The sequence below is a fragment of the Artemia franciscana genome, chromosome 20 (assembly GCF_032884065.1).
Source record: "Artemia franciscana chromosome 20, ASM3288406v1, whole genome shotgun sequence".
Classification (NCBI taxonomy): Eukaryota; Metazoa; Arthropoda; class Branchiopoda; order Anostraca; family Artemiidae; genus Artemia; species Artemia franciscana.
The window spans coordinates 21,419,628-21,444,027 of NC_088882.1; the positions used below are offsets into that span (position 1 = coordinate 21,419,628).

Below are 24,400 nucleotides of genomic sequence, written 5' to 3' on the forward strand. Positions count from 1 at the left end.
CAGCTGTTTCTGAGCCCATCCCTGTTTTGTCCCCCATCCGCTGCTTTATTTCCAGATATAATTTTTTTTTGTCCTCCTTCTTCACAGAAAATGAATAAAATATCCAACTAGTTTCTCCCTCTTGTTTCTCTATTTTTATTGGCCTGATGGTGCTACCCGGTTGTTGCACTTATTTGCTTGTTTTGCCCCCTCTTTTTTAGTTTCCCTTTTAATTTTTATATATTTTATATTTCATTCTCTCTTGTGTTTATTCACTTATTTCCCCCCTTTTTTATCAGGTTTTATCTTTTTAGCTCTTTAGTTGACTCTATGCAGTTATATATATATATATATATATATATATATATATATATATATATATATATATATATATATATATATATATATATATATATATATATATATATATATATATATAATTTGGAAAAAATAGAAAAATTAATGAAATTAATTAATGAAATTTGATGTTTGGAAGGATATCGTGTATCAGAGCTCTTATTTTAAATCCCGCCCGGATCTGGTGACATTGGAGGGGGAGTTGGGAGGGGGAAACCTAAAATCTTGGAAAACACTTAGAGTGGAGGGACCGGGATGAAACTTGGTGGGAAAAATAAGCAAAAGTCCTAGATACGTGATTGACATAATCGGAACGAATCTGCCCTCTTTGGGGTAGTTGGGGGGGGGGGTAATTCTGAAAAATTAGAAAAAATGAGGAATTTCTGACTTACGAACGGGTGATCGTATATTAATGAAATTTGATTTTTAGACAGATCTCGTTCTAGAGCTCTTATTTTAAATCCTGACCAGATCCAGTTACGTGGGGGGGGAGTTCGAGGGGGAAACCAGAAATCTTTTAAAACGCTTAGAGTGGAGAGATCGGGATGAAACTTGGTGGGAAGAATAAGCACAAGTCCTATATACGTGATTGAAATAACCGAACCGGATCCGCTCTCTTTAGGGGAATTGGGGGTGCGGTGGATTTCTAATGCTTTGGCGAGTTCGGTGCTTCTGAACGTGCTAGGACGACGAAAATTGGTAGGTGTATCAGGGACCTGCACAAATTCACTTGATAACAGTCATTTTCCCGAATCGACAATCTGGGAGGGGGGTCAAAGGGATGGGAAATAGTCAAAATTGAGGCATCTTTGTCTTACGAATAGGTGATCGGATCTTAATGAAACTTGATATATAGAAGTCAGATGCTCCATATAGAAGTCAGATTAGTCTCAGATGCTCCATTTTCAATACGAATCGGATCCGGGAATATAGGTGGTTGGAGGGGGGGAAACGGAACTCTTGGAAACTGGAAATCTTAGAAAACGCTTAGAGTGGAGAGATCAGGATGAAACTTGATGGGAAGAATGCTAGATACGTGATTGACATAACGGGTCCGGATCCGCTCTCTTTGGGGGAGTTGGGGCGGATTTCTAGAGCTTTAGCGTGTTTGGTGCTTCTGGATGTGCTAGGCCGATGAAAACTGGTAGGCGTGTCAGGGACTTGCACAAATTGACTTGTCGTCGTTTCCGCGATTCGACCATCTGACTGAGTATTGGTGCGACTTGACTATATTTATACATTTTATTATTCTTCCTCTTAAAATGTTTTTGAACTGCGTTTCTTAAAAAGTAAATTTAATTTTTTATGTAACTTTGCTATTTTCCTTTTCATTCTGAAATATTTTTTATTACTTTTTTTCTCGGGCAATCAATTGTTCAGGTTTTATGGCACATGCCGGCCTTTCAACTTCAAATTATTTTCATACATAACTATATCACTTTTATCACTTATAACACAGATGGAAAATAATCACGACCATTTCTGGTTGAGTCAAAGTCAGCACTGCTTTTTATGGCACTTAGTATTAACCAAGTGACATATAGCAATCGCAAATTCTGTCTGTCTGTCGGTCCCGGTTTTGCTACTTTAGGCACTTCCAGGTAAGCTAGGACGATGAAATTTGGCAAGCGTATCAGGGACTGGACCAGATTAAATTAGAAACAGTCGTTTTCCCGATTTGACCATCTGGGGGGGGGAGTGGGGGGCCGGTTAATTCGGAAAAAATAGAGAAAATGAAGTATTTTTAACTTATGAGCGGGTGATGGGATCTTAATGAAATTTGATGTTTGGAATGATATTGTGTCTCAGAGCTCTTATTTTAAATCCCGACCGGATCTGATGACATTGGGGGGAGTTGGAGGGGGGAAACCTAAACTCTTGGAAAACACTTAGAGTGGAGGGATCGGGATGAAACTTGATGGGAAAAATAAGCACAAGTCCCAGATACATGATTGACATAACCGGAACGGATCCGCTCTCTTTGGGGTAGTTGGGGGGGGGGTAATTCTGAAAAATTAGAAAAAACGAGGTATTTTTAACTTACGAACGGGTTATCGGATCTCAATGAAATTTGATGATTAGAAGGATGTCGTGTCTTAGAGCTCTTATTTTAAATCCCGACCGGATCTGGTGACATTGGGGGCGATTTGGGAGGGGGAAACCTAAAACTTGGAAAACACTTAGAGTGGAGGGATCGGGATGAAACTTGGTGGTAAAAATAAACACAAGTCCTAGATACATGATTGACATAAACGGAACGGATCCGCTTTCTTTGGGGTAGTTGGGGTGGGGGGTTATTTCTGAAAAATTAATGAGAATTATCTCAGAATTATCAGAATTATCATTGAGAATTATAAACCTAAAATAACACTATAAACCTAAAACTTAAAAACACTTAGAGTGGAGGGATCGGGATGAAACTTGGTGGGAAAAATAAACCCAAGTCCTAGATACATGATTGACATAACCGGAACGGATCCGCTCTCTTTGGGGTAGTTGGGGGAGGGGTTAATTCTGAAAAATTAGAAAAAAGAGGTATTTTTAACTTACGAACGGGTGATCGGATCTCAATGAAATTTTATATTTAGAAGGATATCGTGTCTCAAAGCTCTTATTTTAAATCCTGACCGGATCTGGTGACATTGGGGGAAGTTTGGGATGGGGGAACCTAAAATCATGGAAAAAGCTTAGATTGGAGGGATCGGGATGAAACTTGGTGGGAAAAATTAGCAGAAGTCTTACATACGTGATTTACATAATTGGAACGGAACCGCTCTATTGGGGGGGGGGGTTAATTCTGAAAAATAAGAAAAATTACGTATTTTTAACTTACGAAGGAGTGATCGGATCTTCACGAAACTTCATATTTAGAAGGACCTCGTAACTCAGATCTCTTATTTTAAGTCTCAACCGGATCAAGCGTAATTGGGGGGGGGGCAGTTGGGGGGACCGGAAATCTTAGAAAATACTTAAAGCGGTGAGATCAGGATGAAACTGGATGGGAAGAATAGAAACCTGTCTAAGATACGTGACTGACTTAACCGGACCGGATTTGCTCTCTTTGGTGGAATTGGGGGGGGGGGGTAATTTTGAAAATTGAGGTATTTGTAACTTACGAAAGGGTGACCAGATCTTAATGAAATTTGATATTTAGAAGGATCTTGTGCTTTAAAGTTCTAGTTTTAAATTCCGACCAGATCCTGTGACATTGAGGGGAGTTGGAAGGGGAAACCGGAATTCTCGGAAAACGTGAAAATTGGGGTATTTTTATCTTACGAATAGATGATCGGATCTTAATGAAATTTGATTTTTAGAAGGAATTCATGTCTCAGAGCTCTTATTTCAAATCCCGACCAGATCTTTTGACATAGGGGGGAGTTGGAGAGGGAAATCTTGGAAAAACACTTGGAGTGGAGGAATCGGGATGAAGCTTGGTGGATAGAATAAACAAATGTCCTTGATACGTGATTGACAGAATCGTACTGGATTTGCTCTCTTTGGAGGAGTTGGGGGGAGGGGTTCAGTGATTTGGCGTTTTTGGTGCTTCTGGACGTGCTAGGACGATGAAAATTGGTAGGCGTGTCAGGGAGCTGCACAATTTGACTTGATAAAGTCGTTTTCCCAGATTCGACCATCTGGGGGGCTAAAGGGAGAGGAAAAATTAGAAAAAATTAGGTATGTATAACTTATGAGTGGGTGATCGGATCTTAATGAATTTTGATATTTAGAAGGACATCGTGACTCAGAGCTCTTATTTTGAATCCTGACCGGCATTAAGCCTCTTATTTTCCTTTTTAAATCAATCTATTGATTCATAGAATTTTGTTAGAGCTCATACCATATGATCTCTTGACTCTTAGCTCTTCATGCCTCGTCACAAGTGCCATATGAGCTCTTAGCTCTTGTTTTTATGGCACTTGGTATTAACCAAGTGACATAGCAATCGCAAATTCTGTCGGTCTGTCTGTCTGTCGGTCCCGGTTTTGCTACTTCAGGCACTTCCAGGCAAGCTGGGACGATGAAATTTGGCAGGCGTATCAGGGACCGGACCAGATTAAATGAGAAATGGTCGTTTTCCCGATTTGACCATCTGGGGGAGGGGAGTGGGGGGCCCGTTAATTCGGAAAAAATAGAAAAATTGAAGTATTTTTAACTTACGAACGGTTGATCAGATCTTAATGAAATTTGATGTTTGGAAGGATATCGTGTCTCAGAGCTGTTATTTCAAATCCCGACCGGATCTGGTGACATTGGAGGGGGAGTTAGGAGGGGAAACCTAAACTCTTGGAAAACACTTAGAGTGGAGGGATCGGGATGAAACTTGGTGGGAAAAATAAGCAAAAGTCCTTGATACGTGATTGACGTAACCGCACTGGATTCGCTCTCTTTGGGGGAGTTGGGGGGAGGGGTTCAGTTATTTGGCAAGTTTGATGCTTCTGGACGTGCTAGGACGATGAAAATTGGTAGGCGTGTCAGGGAGTTGCACAAATTGACTTGATAAAGTCGTTTTCTCAGATTCGACCATCTGGGGGGCTAAAGGGAGAGGAAAAATTAGAAAAAATAGGTATTTATAGCTTACGAGTGGGTGATCGGATCTTAATCAATTTTGATATTTAGAAGGACATCGTGACTCAGAGCTCTTATTTTAAATCCTGACCGGCATTAAGCCTCTGATTTTCCTTTTAAATCAATCTATTGATTCTTAGAATTTTGTTAGAGCTCATACCATATGAGCTCTTGGCTCTTCTTGCCTCGTCACAAGTGCTATATGAGCTCTTATCTCATGTTTTTTTTTTCTTTTTTGTACGAGGCAGATATTTGAATTTATTTCATTTCCTTCCACAGTTATTTTTTTTCTTGTTTCACTTCAGCTCGTTTTATAAAATACCCTATGTTTCATGGTCGTCTTTTTTTTCTCAGCTCTATTATTTTATCCCGCTTTATGTAATTTTGTTGTCTCGATTTTTTTTTTTTACTGGGCTGCGTTTTTATTATATAATATTTATCTTAATTATGTTAATAGCTTAGTTGACTTCACTTTCATTTGGTAGTACATCGTATTCTCCCTCTTACTATCGCTATGAATCAGACTCTGGAGCCAGGCCAATAATGTGCAAATCTTTCTATTTCTCCAGCACACAAAGCTGTTATTGGATAAGTTGAAAATGAAAGCATAAAAATATTTACACTTTCCTTTTCAATGAAAATCGTTATCAAAAGCTTTAATTTCAAGACGAGCAAAGGGGAGATTATATTATATTTTGCACCAAGTTGAGAGACTTGAGAGCCATGGCTAACTAGAGTAAAGCCAAGACAGATCAGTTCTGTGAGCCATTTGTCGGATCTTGGAGACCAAAAAATGATTTTAGGATTTATGATCAACCATGTCCACAGGACTTGCTGACAAGTGGTGACTGAGACTGTTCATATTATATGAGCTTTGCCTACTGGGAAAGCTTACTGGAATTGCAGGGTGGTGACAGAAATTTTTGTGTTGGATTGTCAAGTTGGTGGAAGTGATAAAAGACTTAGGCTAATTAGAGTAAAGCCAAGACATGTTTGTCAAGAAAGATCAGTTTTGTGAGCTACTTGGTGGAAGTGCTGAAAGACTTGAGAGCCATGGCTAATTAGAGTAAAGCCAAGACATGTCTGTTAAGAAATATCAGTTTTATGTGCTATTCGAAGGGAATTGGCGTTCTATGGCTGATCAAATCAGTCATAAATCACAATTTGAATTATCAACTTAGTGGAAGTGATGAAAGATTTGAGAGCCATAGCTAATGAGAGTAAAGCCAATACAGATCGTATCGAAACAAGGTTGAGGACGAAGTTCTTGACCGATTGCGTTGATTTTTGAATTGTCAACTTGGAGGAAATGATGAAAGGCTTGAGAACTATGTTTAATTAGAGTAAAGCCAAGACAGATCAGACAGACAGAAAGAATTTGCATACCTATTTTACTCAAAAAAGGACAAAAAAAATTCAACTGAACTGAACTTTATTTTAATTATCTTCTGGAGCCTTACCGAACTGCTGTACGAAATATCTTTTTTAGTCATTCAAGTTTTAAACTAAAAGGTAGGCATCGCGTTATCGCAATGTTTACCAGTTTTTCAATAGAAGGGACCCGAAGTAAATAGGTACTAAACCTGTCTTCTTGATTTAAAATAAATGAGGCTAGTCTTTCTAGCTCCTTTATCCGCAATCCAACAGACTTACTTGCTAGTATGTTTTTATGGTACTACAGATTGTTCCTCCTAAAAACTTTATGTGGGCTTAGCAGAAGTCTCAATAACCAATTAAAAGGCAAAGTGTTTTTCCTATATTGCATGCTTCAATCGTTTAAGGAGTAAGCATAGAGCATAAAATTATAAATGTGTCAAGGAGGAGTATTTAAAAATGTATTTTGTTTTTGCCCAGTTACATGACAGAGAGCTGTTTTTCTTGGCTATAAACACAGTCAATAGAACCAAATTAATTAGTTGATGATTAGCATCAGCAAAACAGATTCGACCGACTGTTGAAATTTTGTTTTCGAAAATGTGACCAAGTTCTTGGAATAAATTGAAATGTTATCCAAAGTTGTCTATCTTTTAGATTTCTAGAAGCGGTTCTTGGAACGTTATTCTGGAAATCCCCATCTTTAATGGCATTACGTTTTTAACGGGAATTTCCATTTTTATATTCGGAAGTCAAACTTTCAGGACTACCCTTAGGAAGACTGATTGTATTTTTATGGCACTTGGTATTAACCAAGTGATATATAGCAGTCGCCAATTCTGTCGGTCTGTCGGTCTGTCGGTCTGTCGGTCCCGGTTTTGCTACTTTAGGCACTTCCAGGTAAGCTAGGACGATGAAATTTGGCAAGCGTATCAGGGACCGGACCAGATTAAATTAGAAATAGTCGTTTTCCCGATTTGACCATCTGGGGGGGGGAGTAGGGGCCGGTTATTTCGGAAAAATAGAAAAAATGAAGTATTTTTAACTTATGAGCGGGTGATTGGATCTTAATGAAATTTGATGTTTGGAATGATATTGTGTCTCAGAGCTCTTATTCTAAATCCCGACTGGGTCTGATGACATTGGGGGGAGTTGGAGGGGGGAAACCTAAAATCTTGGAAAACACTTAGAGTAGAGGGATCGGGATGAAACTTGATGGGAAAAATAAGCGCAAGTCCCAGATACATGATTGACATAATCGGAACTTATTTGCTCTCTTTGGGGTAGTTGGGGGGGGGGGGAGTAAGTCTTAAAAATTAGAAAAATGAGGTATTTTCAACTTACGAACGGGTGATCGGATCTCAATGAAATTTGATGTTTAGAAGGATATCGTGTCTTAGAGCTCTTATTGGTTGGTTATTAGTTGGGAGGGGGAAACCTAAAACTTGGAAAACACTTAGAGTGGAGGGATCGGGATGAAACATGGTGGGAAAAATAAACACAAGTCCTAGATAGATGATTGACATAAACGGAACGGATCCGCTCTCTTTTGGGTAGTTGGGGGGGGGGGTTAATTCTGAAAAATTAGAAAAAATGAGGTATTTTTAACTTACGAACGGGTGATTGGATATCCATGAAATTTGATTTTTAGAAGGATATCGTGGCTCAAAGCTCTCATTTTAAATCCTGACCAGATCTGGTGACATTGGGGGAAGCTTGGGGTGGGGAGACCTAAAATGATGGGAAACGCTTAGATTGGAGGGATTGGGATGAAACTTGGTTGGAAAAATAAGCAAAAGTCTTGCATACGTAATTTACATAATTGGAACGGATCCGCTCAATTGCGGGGGGGGGGGGGGTAATTCTGAAAAATAAGAAAAATAACGTATTTTTAACTTACGAAGGAGTGATCGGATCTTCATGAAACTTCATATTCAGAAGGACCTCGTAACTCCGATATCTTATTTTAAATCTCAACCGGATCAAACGTAATTGGGGGGGGGGGCAGTTGGGGGGACCGGAAATCTTAGAAAATACTTAAAGCGGTGAGATCAGGATGAAACTGGATGGGAAGAATAGAAACCTGTCTAAGATACGTGACTGACATAACTGGACCGGATCTGCTCTCTTTGGTGGAATTGGGAGGGGGGAGGTAATTTTGAAAATTGAGGTATTTGTAACTTACGAAAGGGTGACCAGATCTTAATGAGCTCTTGGCTCTTGGCTCTTCCGACCTCGTACCATATGAGCTTTCGGCTCTTCCGACCTCGTCACAAGTGCCATATGAGCTCTTAGCTCTTGTTTTTCACAGGAGATTGCAAAAACTTAGATTTTCCCGCTTATCGGGATAAATGATTTATTTCTACTAAACTACAAGCTATTCTACTGGTATTAGTATTTGATATTATTTTTCCACTTCGTAATATATCTGTGGGTATAGCTATTGGATTTCTTGCAGTTATGTACCCCTGCCAACACACCAGCAACGCCTCCAAATTTTCCAGATGCACTAATGGCCCTTTCAAAATGGTCTACGGCAGAGAGACATAGCCTCTCTCCGTCAGGTATGTTATAGTTTTTGGTAATATGAAATCTTTAGAGCGCCAATCGAGTCAGCTGGAATCAAAATTTATAACCTCCTTTCGGGTGAAAAGGAGGTAAATACTCCTACGACGAAAAAAAAAACAATATTTAGATTAAGAGCTAAAGCAAGATCTAACCATTTTATTTGGAATTTCCAATTATGTTTTGATTCCTGATTTCTACCAACTCATTTGCCCTATATATTGCATTTACCAGCTGATGAACTAGCATAAAATTGTACGAAAATACGTTAACCTTTAAGAGCTTTATTATAGTTCAGTATGTAAAAGGCTGTTGGAAATTTTTTAAGTAATGCAATCTGAATATGAAATTAAAAAGAATAAAGAAAAGGAAGAATAATGAGAATTTTACCTTTGTTCTAAAGTACATGCATAATATATGCTGCAGGACCAAACAGTTTATGGTAACGGACCGCAAGTAAGGAGAAACTTAGGCCAGTAGTAACTAAACTTCTAAAAGGGGAGCTTTGGAAATAATTAATGGCACAAAAGAATTGGTTTTTGTGCTGATTCCAAATGTATTAAGTTCAATAGGTTTAATGTTACACGTCAAACGCCAAGAGCCTGAGAAAAATTGCCCTGATTGCCGAAAAAAGGGAGAAAACACCCCAAAAAGAAAAGTACTATTAATGAAAATTGCACCATTAGATTCATCATATTAGAGAACCCTACCATGGAGGTTTGAATCTCCGATCCATAATAATGCGGAATTTTGCATTATTTCCGTGAAGAAAGATCAAGGACGCGTGTTTATTTTTATTTATTTATTTATTCTGTTCACCGAGGTGATTGTATCGAACCAATGGTCATAAAAGGTCGGGAAAGGATTCGTTTGAACCGAAAGTAAAAGTTCTAGACCTTTTAATTGACAAAAAATTGCCGCGCGACAGTCGTGTTTTCTGCCATTTTGAGGCACCTAACTACGACTATGCCCCATGAAGGACTAAGTTGTTATCGTTTATGAATTATGATACAGCCAGTCGATATAAGAGTATAAAAAAACTACATATTGAGCTTCCCAATAGTGGAGGAAGTAATTAATCTCTTTACTGCTGTTGGCTTATTTGGAATAAGAAAATCTGTCAATCTTCGATTTGCTGGGTTCTGAAGTAAAATTTGACTCCTTGTTATTTGTATTAAATTAGAAAGAAAAATGTTCCTTTAACTACGTCAGGCGAGAAAAGCTTCTGATGTACGCCTTGTGGATGCGTTTTCGATCGTAAGGAGTGAACTGACATCATGTACTGTTGTTGTGGACTAGAGCGTCACGTATGGGAGAGAGGAGAAGGCTCTCCCCCAATATTTTCAGCCAGATAAATAAAAAATTGGAGTTGGTAAAATAGTGGTGTGAAGCGCCATTATTTTATTTTCGTAATTTTTTCTTTTTAGAGCAAATGGACTGACGGAAATATGTCACATAAAACCCATAAAAGCAGACCAGTCAATCAGTTCGTGGTAACGGACTGTAGTAAGGAGCTCAATAGTAACCGAAACACTAAAAAAAAGGGGAATTTTGATACCAATGGTTACATCAAAAGAATCGCATTTTGCTGATTTTAAATATATAAGTTTCATCAAGATCAGTTATACCCATCAAAAGTTACGAGCCTGAGAAAATTTGCCTCATTTTAGAAAATAGGGGGACACACCCCCTAAAAGTCATACAATCTTAACGAAAATCACACCATCAGATTCAGCGTATCAGAGAACCTATTGTAAAAGTTTCAAGCTCCTATCTACAAAAATGTGGAATTTCGCTTTTTTTTCACGGATAGGTGTTTATTTGTTTTTTTTGTCCCGCTCTTTACGCTAAAGTTTCTTAATGTTTTAAAAAGTAGAGTTAAGAGAAATAGTCAAACTTTAGCGTAAAAAGCGAGACGTTGAGGAGGAAAAGCCCCTTTCACATACGGAGTAATTTCTGCTCGTTTTAAGTTTTAATGTTGCTCCTTACTTACATTTTAAAAAAAAAATGTTTTTTTTTTATTTAATCTCATGAAGAACAAACACGAAGTGTTTTTAATAGCAATATCACTCAAATCAATCGATAAAAAGACCAGCCAGTCCGGAAATCTCCCGACTGTAGTTTATATTTTTTTTAGGAATATCTCCAGTGTTGAATTGACCTTTCATGGAATTTCAGTGTATGAATTGAGTGTTCAAATGGAATATATGACTTGGAAAATCTTCCCGTGTTGCTTTTTGTGTCAGCCTCACACCCTTTAGCTGTGTTCTCTGCTCCCTCGATTGGTCTTATTCTGAGCTTTTCCCCTGTCAGACTCTAGCCTTCTTTTTAATAGCCATTTTTTTCAGGCCTATTCCCTTATTTTCCTGGCTCCTTATTGCTCTTTTTTAGGCTTTTTTTATGTTAGAACCGTCATAAGTAGGCGTACCTATTGCATTTATTTTTTTCTTAAAACGAAACTTCACTTTTTTCCTTGATAAACCACTTATGTTTTTTTTAACTCAGGAAAATATATATGCGATTACCTTTTCTATATCGTGACCTTAATTTCCCCCTTTTTTTAATTCGACTTTTTCTAGTTCATTTTTTTTCATGATTCCAAAATTATCCTGCAAAAATTATGTTTTTAGCTTGAATAGGTTAGCTGTAAATTCAACTACAAGAAACACAGACACATGATTTATGTATATACAAGCCAAAGAGTAGTCTTGATCGGTTCTTTGGCTCTTGCCCTTTGCTCACTTGGACCCTCAACCCTCTATTGTATTCTTTTTCTGACAATACATGAAAATAGCTTAAATAGATCGATACTAATACAGTGTTATTTTTGAAAATGTCTATGCAGCGCTATTTTTTTAGTTCGTCGTATTTCCAGTCATATACATATGTTACTAGTGTATTACTGTGTGTTTTACTAGTGTGTTCACCTTCTCCTTATGTCATTAACGGAATTAGCAATGGAATATGTATATATATGTACATATATATATATATATATATATATATATATATATATATATATATATATATATATATATATATACTAGCTATTGGGGTGGCGCTTCGCGCCACCCCAACACCTAGTTGGTGGGGCGCTTCGCGCCCCCCCAAGCCCCCCCCACGCACGTAAGTCGTTACGCGCCATATTAGTTATGCGCCATTGTAGTTGTGTCCCTGTGTCCCACCTGTGAATATAGATAGATTTATATATGTGTTTCAAACTACGTAAAAATTGCGAATAAACAACATTCTTGGCTTTCCCATTGTCTGTACATATACAAAGCCGTATGTACTAATAATGACGTCATATGCAAACGCTCTTTTTACAAACAAACAAACATGCATCCACACAACTCGTTTTTATATAGATAGATAGATAGATAGATACAATACAAATTAACTGCGTAAAACTTGCGAATATACAACATTCTTCGCTGTCCAATTGTCGCTGCATATAAATACATTGTCAGGTTTACCGACCCTCGAACATGCAACGTACAATTGTCCATGGGAAAAACAATCAGTATTAAGATCTATACCACATTTTTCTAATGATTGACCTTGAGCTTTGTTAATGGTGATTGCAAATACTAATCGAATTGGGAATTGCAATCTTTTAAATTGAAAAAGCAGATCCGTTGGAATCATGGGAATGCGAGGAATAAGAACAGCCTCACCCTCATAAGGCCCTGTCAAGATTGTGGCCTCTATTAGGTTCTCCATTGTTTTTTTTTACGGCAAGTCGCGTGCCATTGCAAAGCTTTGGTGGGTTGATATTTCTTAAAAGTATTATTGGTACGCCTATTTTTAGTTGTAGCACGTGTGGTGGAAACCCTGAAGGATCTATGGAATTTAAAAATTCAGATAGATAATTAACCGCTTCATTTGGTTCCAAAACTGTGTCGACTGACTTGTAAAGGACTGCCTGGTCTCGAATCTTGGTCAAAACAATATTGTTGATTTCGTGGACGTCTATATTTTTGGGTGCGAGAATGGCTCTTTCACTTAGCCATTTATTATTTTTATAATTTTTTAGAATATTCGGAAATACTTTTTCAATCAATTCATTTTTGGACGTCACTAAATTACAGAAATCAGCAGGTAGTTGTATACGTCCTGAAATTGAGTCTACTGTTTAACCAGAGTCATCGTTTTGCAATCGGACACGCATATTTGTAGTTAATTTTAATATTTTTACGTGTGCCCATAAATTAGAATTTTTTAGGCAAGCATTCATTTCGTCTGCAGGAGTTAAACTACGTAAAAATTGCGAATATACAACATTCTTGGCTTTCCCATTGTCTCTGCATATACAAAGCCGTATGTACTAATAATGACATCATATGCAAACGCTCTTTTTACAAACAAACAAACATGCATACACACAACTCGTTTTTATATAGATAGATAGATAGATACAATACAAATTAACTGCGTAAAACTCGCGAATATACAACATTCTTCGCTGTCCAATTGTCGCTGCATATAAATAGATTGTCAGGTTTACCGACCCTCGAACATGCAACGTAGAATTGTCCATGGGAAAAACAATCAGTATTAAGATCTATACCACATTTTTCTAATGATTGACCTTGAGCTTTGTTAATGGTGATTGCAAATGCTAATCGAATTGGGAATTGCAATCTTTTAAATTGAAAAGGCAGATCCGTTGGAATCATGGGAATGCGAGGAATAAGAACAGCCTCACCCTCAAAAGGCCCTGTCAAGATTGTGGCCTCTATTAGGTTTTCCATTGTTTTTTTTACGGCAAGTCGAGTGACATTGCAAAGCTTTGGTGGGTTTATATTTCTTAAAAGTATTATTGGTACGCCTATTTTTAGTTGTAGCACGTGTGGTGGAAACCCTGAAAGATCTATGGAATTTAAAAATTCAGATGGATAATTAACCGCTTCATTTGGTTCCAAAACTGTGTCGACTGACTTGTAAAGGACTGCCTGGTCTCGAATCTTGGTCAAAACAATATTGTTGATTTCGTGGACGTCTATATTTTTGGGTGCGAGAATCGCTCTTTCACTTAGCCATTTATTATTTTTATAATTTTTTAGAATATTCGGAAATACTTTTTCAATCAATTCATTTTTGGACGTCACTAAATTACAGAAATCAGCAGGTAGTTGTATACGTCCTGAAATTGAGTCTACTGGGAGCTTTCCGTTTCCAATTGTCAGCAATTGATCTGAAAATGTTTGACCAGAGTCATCGTTTTGCAATCGGACACGCATATTTGTAGTTAATTTTAATATTTTTACGTGTGCCCATAAATTAGAATTTTTCAGGCAAGCATTCATTCGTCTTCAATGGCTCTGGTGGTGCAGCCAATAGAGGAAGTTTAATTTTTCCTGAGGCGCAACACATTCCCATTGTTTCACCATTGAATTTCAAGGCCTTGCAATAGGGACAAATTTTAGACATTGTCCCGATTTGAACACATCTACTCAAGCTATAATCATCGACTGGGTTGTACCTGAATGCCAGGCGATAACTTTCAGGTTGCTCTGATTCCTCGGCACGCTTTCTTTTCTTACTTTCTCTATCAGCAGCAAGCCTGATTTCTTGCTGTTCTTGTAATTCCTCGGCACGCCTTCTTTTTTCACTTTCTCTTTTAGCAGCAAGTCTGCTTCCGCGTTGCTCTGGTAGTTCCTCGGCACGCTTTCTGTTCTTTTTTTCTCTATCAGCCTCAAGCCGGTTTCCTTGCTGTTCTTTTGATTCCTCGGCACACTTTCTGTTCTTTCTTTCTCTATCAGCCTCAAGCCTGTTTCCTTGCTGTTCTTTTGATTCCTCGGCACGCTTTCTGTTCTTTCTTTCTCTATCAGCCTCAAGCCTGTTTCCTTGCTGTTCTTTTGATTCCTCGGCACGCTTTCTTTTCTGACTTTCTCTATCAGCAGCAAGTTTTTTGGCATAGACTCTTTGAGCATCTTCATCGGCTTTTGCCATGGTAAGTTCATCAGTCATTGTAAACTTAAACATTAATAGATTTCTACGTGAACATATGTCTTAAATATCTTGAATGACGTCACCGTCAAAGCAAAAATGACGACAACTAATTTCATGACTTCAGTCAACACAGAAACATGACGTCACCTGATCCACAGACAGACAACTTATTTTTATATATATAGATATATATATATATATACTAGCTGTTGGGGTGGCGCTTCGCGCCACCCCAACACCTAGTTGGTGGGGGCGCTTCGCGCCCCCCCAAGCCCCCCCGCGCGCGTAAGTCGTTACGCGCCATAATAGTTACGCGCCATTGTAGTTGTGTCCCTATGTCCCACCTGTGAATATAGATATATATATATATATATGGTTTTAACTACGTAAAACTTGCGAATATACAACATTCTTTGCTGTCCCATTGTCTTTGCATATAAATAGATTGTCAGGTTTACCGACTCTTGAACATGCAACATATAATGGTCCATGGGAAAACAATCTGTATTCAGATCTATACCTCATGATTCTAATGATTGCCCTTGAGCTTTGTTGATGGTGATTGCTAATCGACCATTCCCTGTCCCGGTGTCCCGGTCGTCATTTACATCCCCCTGTTTCCCCCGGTGTCCCCGTTGTAGTTGTGTCCCTGTGTCCCGGTCGTCATTTATATTCCCTGTGTCCCGGGTCCCGGTCATCATTTGTATCCCGGTGTCCCGGTCTGTATATACATTCGTTTTTTAGTTTTGTTTTTCTCCTTTATTTTTTTCCTTTTTTTTTCTTTTTTAGCTTATTTAGATTTTTAGATTTTTTAGTTTTTTTTATTAGTTTTTAGTTTTTATTTCTTTTTAGTTTTTTTGTCCCGGTCGTCATTTATATCCCCCTGTTTCCCCCGGTGTCCCCGTTGTAGTTGTGTCCCTGTGTCCCGGTCGTTATTTATATTCCCTGTGTCCCGGTCGTCATTTGTATCCCGGTGTACCGGTCTGTATATACATTCGTTTTTTAGTTTTGTTTTTCTCCTTTATTTTTTTCCTTTTTTTTTCTTTTTTAGTTTATTTAGATTTTTAGATTTTTTAGTTTTTTTATTAGTTTTTAGTTTTTTTTTCTTTTTAGTTTTTTTGTAGTTTTTACCTTCTTTTTAGTTTTGTTAATTTTTTTTTTTACTTGTGTCCTGGTCGTCATTTATACTCCCTGTGTCCCGGTGCTTTGTTGATTGCTAATCGAACATTCCTTTTGTCCTGGTCGCTTTCTCTTTGAGTGTCGTCATTTATTTTTTTCTTTTTTAGTTCTTTTAGTTTTTACCTTTTTTAGTTTTTTTTTAGTTTTTAGTTTTTTTAGTTTTTTACCTTTTTTTAGTTTTTTTAGTTTTTTTAGTTTTTTAGCTTTTTTATTTTTTTTATTAGTTTTTAGTTTTTTTGTAGTTTTTGCCTTTTTTTTAGTTTTTTTAGTTTTTTAGCTTTTTTATTAGTTTTTAGTTTTTTTTGTAGTTTTTGCCTTTTTTTAGTTTTTTTAGTTTTTTAGCTTTTTTATTTTTTTTATTAGTTTTTAGTTTTTTTTGTAGTTTTTGCCTTTTTTTAGTTTTTTCAGTTTTGACGTCACCTGATCCAGTTTTTTCAGGTGACGTCACCTGATCCACGATCCACAGATCCACAGACAACTTATTTTTATATATATAGATAGTTTTTTTTTTTTTACTTATGTCCTGGTCGTCATTTATACTCCCTGTGTCCCGGTGCTTTGTTGATTGCTAATCGAACATTCCTTTTGTCCTGGTCGCTTTCTCTTTGAGTGTCGTCATTTATTAGTTTTTTCCTTTTTTTTTTAGTTTTTTATTGGTTTTTACCTTTATTTTAGCTTATTTTTCAGTTTTTTCCTTTTTTTTAGTTTTTTTTTATTTTTTATTTTTTTTAGTTTTTTACCTTTTTTTAGTTTTTTTAGTTTTTTTAGTTTTTTAGCTTTTTTACTTTTTTTATTAGTTTTTAGTATTTTTTTTTTTACTTGTGTCCTGGTCGTCATTTATACTCCCTGTGTCCCGGTGCTTTGTTGATTGCTAATCGAACATTCCTTTTGTCCTGGTCGCTTTCTCTTTGAGTGTCGTCATTTATTTTTTTCTTTTTTAGTTCTTTTAGTTTTTACCTTTTTTAGTTTTTTTTTAGTTTTTAGTTTTTTTAGTTTTTTACCTTTTTTTAGTTTTTTTAGTTTTTTAGCTTTTTTATTTTTTTTATTAGTTTTTAGTTTTTTTGTAGTTTTTGCCTTTTTTTTTAGTTTTTTGTCCTGGTCGCTTTCTCTTTGAGTGTCGTCATTTATTAGTTTTTTCCTTTTTTTTTTTAGTTTTTTATTGGTTTTTACCTTTATTTTAGCTTATTTTTCAGTTTTTTCCTTTTTTTTAGTTTTTTTTTATTTTTTATTTTTTTTAGTTTTTTACCTTTTTTTAGTTTTTTTAGTTTTTTTAGTTTTTTAGCTTTTTTACTTTTTTTATTAGTTTTTAGTTTTTTTTTGTAGTTTTTGCCTTTTTTTAGTTTTTTCAGTTTTTTTTTTAGTTTTTTATTGGTTTTTACCTTTATAGTTTTTTTAGTTTTTTAGCTTTTTTATTTTTTTTATTAGTTTTTAGTTTTTTTTGTAGTTTTTGCCTTTTTTTAGTTTTTTCAGTTTTGACGTCACCTAATCCAGTTTTTTCAGGTGACGTCACCTGACACATCCATCCACACATCCATCCACACATCCACAGACAGACAACTTATTTTTATATATATAGATATATATATATATATATATATATATATATATATACCAATATACATTACTGAATGTATAATTACAGGGCGCCGAATCTGAAGCAAATATGTTATAATCAATATTTTAATATCAAGTATAATGCCTGGGTTCTGCGTTTTCGAAATTTTAATATTTATATTTAATAACGGGAGCCCGGGTACTTTGCCGCCGCGCCCTGGCATTGCTATGCTGTAGGCCTGTATATATGGATTCTCATTGTCGCTTGTCTTCTAACCACAGATAATATGAGGCTCTTTTTGATGTCATGGCGTCACCATACGTTCGATACAGCGTAGAGTTCTGTTCAATTTGCGGCTAAATTATCCAAGTTAGAAATGTTGAGTTCTTGCCCAATAATTTTGTACTTATAGTTTTGACTGTTCTCTTTTTTTTAAGGAACGAATTCTACCTCTTCTCAGCCAGTACAAAGCCAATATCAAAATCAATATCATTCAGCACATATGTTTAATGGTCAAGGTAGTGCTAGTAGTCAACAAATTACTGCTGGAAATGGTGTAACCCCTTTCACTAATCAAAGCCCAGCCCAGCAGATCAGATCCCATTTACATTCTCAGAGATGAATTTTTATATTCTATTAGGCAAAATATTACGTGTGACTAGTGAATTTTCTTTCATTGTTTTTTAGTTTCATTGATTTTGCTTGTTAGTAGTGTGAGAAATTTAGTATGATGCCAATCATTTAAAATTCTTAGATAATATATGTTGTTTCTGATTTTGGCGTTATAATTACTTGGCATTATTGATAATAACAAATGGTGTTACTATACAGTGATGCAAAAATTCGAATGGCTATTTACGTAAATAGAATAGGGAGAGCAATTTAAATTTGCAACAGTAACAGGAATCTATAGAACGTGCCCTAGTATACCTTTGTGAATATGTTTAGCATATATTCTATTTTGTTTTTTAATACCAATAGGATTCTAGTTTTTTTAGTTAAATTTGGATTTCTATTTTTTTTTCTTTTCTTAAGTAGAATGACTACCTAGAAAAGTAAAACTTCCGAACAAAGAATGATTGTATTATCGCCCAAAATTTGAGAGATATGGTTTAGTATCTAAGAATAAAATGGCTTGAAAATTTTGTATGACCTTATCTGGTACAGATGCTTGACCTAGATGTTTTTTTGTATATAGTTCCCCATCGGGAATAATAGAATTGCCCTTTTATCTTAAATGAATTGGTTAATAACGGGACGGGAAGTGATACCTTTAAAGTGCAACGTTAGAAAACTTGTTATTTTATTTTTTTACAAGATTCAAGTCTTCAAATATGTTCAAAATGTGTACCCTTTGGGTACACAGAAGACCTCAAAATTATATAGACACCAAATAACGCTATTTTATGCTATCTCCATGCGTCTTTTCTTATTGAGGGAAAATTCATATTGCTGATCATGTATATTCTGCCCCTATTAAATCTAGGTTATCTTGGGGTTATCTGTGATATTTTAGTAATATTTGGAGTCTTGTAATTATGAGTTCTTCAGTCACGATAGCGATTGTGAGATGTATTGCCGCATTGACAAATCATTTCAATAGAAAACTGCTAACTATCAGTTATTTCGTTTTGAATCTTAGCATCGCTAATGTTATGTAAAAGCATATTTCCAATGATCCATGACATGCCTTTTTAATATTTTCTTTTTGAAATTGGGTAATGTTCTAGACTTTAAGGCTTAAGGTCCCTGTGCTTTTTGGTAAGCCATTTTTCCAGAGTCCTATAATTTTAATGTTTCAAAATAAAACAACAATTTTGCTCTCATTTAATAGCTGGAAGTCGGCTTTATCATCTATCAAATTGTATTTTTGAATTTTGCTTTGTGTTTTTTCAGATTTCAAATTATTATTATAATAATTATACAGTTCGTTTGAAAACTAGTGGTAGAAACAAAACAAAGGGATTTAGGTGTTGTTATTATACAAAGTGATAAGCCCTTATTTATTTATTTAATAATGTTGAATTCCAGTTTATAACCTTATTGTTATTTACATACAAATGTTGCTTTTTTTGTGAAATATCTAATTTTTTTCTGTCTTTTAATTCCTTTTATTATATTCACTTCCTGGGCTTAGTCAGTATTTTACTAAGAATAGAGGAAAGAATCAGGCATTCCCTGGAATTATGGACAAATATTTTTTGTTTTCTTCGAGACTATTAGACTTTAAAGCTTATAAAAGCATTGACAGTCCTTCATTTTAGGAATATCGCTTTTCCTAAATTTTTAATTTTGTATAGACTCCCTCTCCCCCACCACCCGTGGACGTCAATGGTTCAGTCGTCATTGAAGTCTTGCTTCAATGGCAGTCTCTTACCTTATTTTTCGGGCTCCCCTAATGCTCTTTTTTTGTTAGAACCGTCAATGCGCACGTATTGCATTAATTTTTTTTCTTAAAACGAAACTTCGCTGTTCTATTTCCTTAATAAAGCAATTTAGTATTATTTTAAAGCCCAGGAAAATATGTATGCAACTACCTTTTCTTTATCGTGACCTTGAAGTCTGAATGATTCAGTTGTTGAATCACGCATTGAAGTTTCAAAAATAAGGAAGTAAAGACTTAACCATACCACAATACCACTTTGGCACCTAATAGTGCGTTTTGAAGTACACTATAACTAATTGTACAATTGTCGTATATCTTTCAGAGAGGAGTCGAGTTTCCACTCTTATAAGTTCCCCATGTTTTTTTTCGCTATTGGTAAAATCGAATCAATCCCATTAAACAATTTAGCACTTAACGCAGACTCTCGATGTTGCAGAGTTTGAGATATTAAGTCCTCGTCTAGAGTTAGTGGTTATTGGCTGTCACTGCTACTTGTTGTGGGTGCATAAAGCACCCTGAAAACATTCTGACATTGGCGCTCGATTTCATAACCATCTTATTATTATTCGATTGGGTGGTTCTTATGTTAAAATGTACCGAATTTGGGATATTTCTGTCCAAAGAACGAACTGTTTTACTTTACACCCTTGGTACACCTCACTCCCTCAAATCTGAATTTCAGTTTAGTTTCTATTTTTAGAAAAAAAGGATTACCTGAGAAGTTTTCCTACTCTAGTAGTTACTTACTTAGTTCAAAGATTTCGATTTAACAAAAAGAACTGTGGTTTTGATTCTATCGCTGATTTGATTGGTGGTCTTTAACAGCTCTTAAGTCTAAAAAGAGTAAAAGTTTGTCTGTGGATTTCACTACAAACTTTATCTAATCCTAAGAAATGATTAACCTTCTACTACATTCGCCTCGAAATTTAAGGCCCTGATTCTAAAAAGCTTGTTTGTTTCGTTGTTTTGTATGTTCCACACGAAGAAATTATTGACAAAAAAGGTAAATTCAAAAGAAAGGCCAATGCCCGCTCTTGGCTAGAGAGCAATTGAACATATTGATTCTCTTATTGTCGTTTTTAAGTTGCAATAAGTGGTAGTATTGTCTTATACCTATGATAGTTTTTTGTTCCTTTATGATGTACAGACTAAAATACAAACCTTGCATTTTTGTTTTCTGATTAGTAATATGCATAAGAAAAAGGAAAAATCAATCGTTCAAAGTCAATGTTTTAAATACTATTAAAATAGTAGAATAGCGACATCTTTTTGTTTTGGAAAGCTATGGTTTAGACCTGTCAGATGAGCAAATTTTCATGGAGTTGCCTTCTTAGGAGGCTATTCCTTCTTTTAAAATCTCATTATAGTACCATTCGGTCGCCGTGGTTAACATTTATATATGGTTCAGCAATGCTGCTAACGCTTCAACCGAGTTTTCATTCATCCAAAATGTGCAGAAAACGATTTCGGTATAAACCCTTTAATTCCATTTTTCCAACTGTCCTAAGAGAGAAAACTACAGCAAAAACTGAAACCTGTATTTTGAAAACCTAAACTAGTTTTTTGACCAATCCGTCATATAGACCGAGCTGAACGGAATTGGTTTAGATCTCAGTTCAATGAAAATATGTTCTATAGCTGAATTAAATTAGCATAATTGCAATGATACAAGATTCAATTTTTAGTAATTTTCAAAACTGGATTTCCATAGATGCAAGGGTAGCTCTGGTGTTTTATCCAACTATTTTTACTACGGCATTACAAAAAAATCGATAAAAGTTGTACTTTTGGCCTTATGGTTTTGACCTATTTTGTTGTAAAAGTGAAAAGTTAAGTGCATATTTAGATGTGTTTTGTGCTGTGTTGTAGTATTATCTTCTTTTAGGTAACTTACAAAACTTATTTCTATTCAAAACTAATGACTTGAGTTCATTTTTGGATAGTATTTAACAGCGACTGTAAACGATATTTTTCAAACCCGAAGGGGACGACTTTTTTTTTAAATCTGGTGTTGGGGGAAATAAATATGGACGGGGGGATGCCATTTCCCCCTCCCATCCCAATTGGCGCTTTGGGGCCATACTTTTATGTCAAGAATCGTGGAATAGTCTTTAGATTTAATATAAAAATGAATATTTTTTTTGTTGTGCGTTGTGACTTCGAACTTCTTCTGAAAATATTGCAATATTTGTTTTTGTGTTCGAAGCCTATCGAAACATAATTGGATTTCTTTTGGTGATAAAAATAATGCGTTTCAAAAATAAAAAAAAAAATTAAGAAGGCTTAATGTTTAGGAAAAATCTTAGGTAGATAATGGTTCGTATGAAACCCATTCATAAATATATTCTTAAATACAATCGGGGGGCCTCCCCTCTCCCAATGTTTTAGCTCCCTAGATTTTGAAAAACGTCATTTTTTAGTATTTTCATTGAAAAACGACTTTTTTACCACTCATTAAAAAGAAAATTGAGAAAAAAACCAAACAACATATTTCCCCCCCCCCTGGATTTTGAAAATTAATTTTTACCACCCCTCCCTTGTAATGTCCGTGAATTGATGCCCCTGAGTGTGCCTTGGTACTCAAAGGTAATGTTTTCTCCAAGTTTAAATTCTGCATTGCCTTTGTTTTCAAGTCTCAAAAAGAAATTTCAGCTGATCTATTTGTTTTATCAGAAAAAAGTGTAGTTGTATTATAACGAAAGTGTCTGCTGTCTTCTGTTCTTTTTCACAAATTAAGCCTGCTCACTTTTCACCTTAAACGAATTTGTAAAATATTTTAAATGATAATAATAAAAGTGAAAGTCTCAAATTTGTTTTACTCTGAATGAATATTTAGATAGGTGTGACTTAGTGTTTTTGTAATTACATATTCCTTTTACATAATGTACAAGAAATTGCACCAATTGACAGGTCAATTTCTTGAATAATAAACGATACGCAAGAGGAAATTCAAATTAATGTAGATTGCTGGCTTTGATTTTAATACACATCTATTCATAGGGTGAAAAATATATCCTGCCCTTTTAGCTTCTCAGTGGTATATGAGTAAGGACTCGGAAGATTCCAAGAGGAAGTTTGACGTTACACATTTTCACTCTTGGTGCTGGTTTACAGTGACGCTGCAAATAGCTAAAGGCCGTGAAAGAGCTAAATATTATGAATATATACGAGTTGGAGTCTATCTACGGCCGATTTTTGATAGGATTAAGAAAAGACAAGCTTTTCAAATGAAAGTAAAGAGCGACATTACAAATTAAAACACAACAGAAATCTTTTCTTATACCAGAGGGGCTCCCCCCTTATACTAAATTTTTATAGTGCTATCCCGAAAGCATTTATGAATGCAAAAAATATAGTTAATGGTAATTACAAGTGTTTTATTGACGGATCGCTCTTTAAAATATTTGAACTGACGCTTTAATTACTTAAAGCAAATGCTTTTGTTGTCGATAAGCCGTTCTTAAAGCAATTGGGTACAAAAAGTAAAACTTTAACACAAAGGGAGTTGAACGCGGGGTATCCCCCTCACATATTTATACCCGATTTAGGGTTTAATGTGAATCTACCTTTAGTTGAAAACATGGACTTTTTTTGCTTACTTGATACTTCTGTTCATTTAATAATTTTATGTCATGCCCAGGGTTACTTTAAATAAAAAGATGACCACCATCAGTTCGACTGGACTCTAAGTCAAAGTTTAACTTTTGTAGAACAATGCTTCGACAAAAAAAGATCATGTAGTGCATTTGCTTTTTGAAATAAAGTATAATTATACATAATAAAGCACCGTCACCTCAAAAAGAGGAAAACTTTCTCCCCCGATCACTTACATAGCATCCAGCACTTACTCCGCACTCAACATCTCTACTAGCAAGTCTGAAAAGATGGGCATAAAAATCAGACGAATTCATAAAAATCGAGACCAGCCCGTAGAAATCAAGTCAATCCCTAAAAAAAGACCAATCCGAAGAGATCAAGAAAACAATATATAAAAGTCAAGAACAATCCCATACAATTCAACATAACAATAATTCGTAATTACGGGAAAGAATTTGGACAACATCGAGAAAGAGCCTGAAACTCCAAAAAAAAAAAAAAATCCCAACTGATATAACATGTACATCATTGAAATTGCCATCGTCAAAATACCTTAACTGGGGGTTATCAGTGCACCACCATCACCAACGAAGAAAATTACATTTGCCCGTGGGAAGCAATGATGTTTATTCTTTTTTTCTTTTTCTTTTTGTAAAAAAGAGAGCTTGTTGTCTGATCAGACAGGCTATCTCTAATAAATTTATACAAGGGGAGGTGACGCATAAATAAAGCGTGGAATGGTCTTCATTATGTCTCCGGATCAGCTGACAACCCTCCAGTACATTTATCGTTGCAATTCTGCAAGTTCTTAAAAGCTGATTATTGGCTAGCGTCAGCGACCAAACACTGCCAAGTGGCTACATATACGGTGGTAGTTACTGATTTGA

At 35.7% G+C, this 24,400-nt stretch overlaps 1 protein-coding gene and 1 long non-coding RNA gene across 2 annotated transcripts in view; both read left to right on the plus strand.

The window, feature by feature from the left end:
- The window catches only part of LOC136039894 (UBA-like domain-containing protein 2), a 47,597-nt gene extending 24,872 nt beyond the window's left edge, over positions 1-22,725 (plus strand). The window contains exons 3-4 of the mRNA XM_065723875.1: positions 8,735-8,840; positions 17,968-22,725. Of these exons, the coding sequence (XP_065579947.1) occupies positions 8,735-8,840; positions 17,968-18,152 (291 nt within the window). The 3' untranslated portion in view covers positions 18,153-22,725. The remainder of the gene's footprint in view (positions 1-8,734; positions 8,841-17,967) is intronic.
- The window catches only part of LOC136039899 (uncharacterized), a 155,850-nt gene that overhangs the window by 85,975 nt on the left and 45,475 nt on the right, over positions 1-24,400 (plus strand). The gene's annotated exons all lie outside the window — the stretch shown is intronic.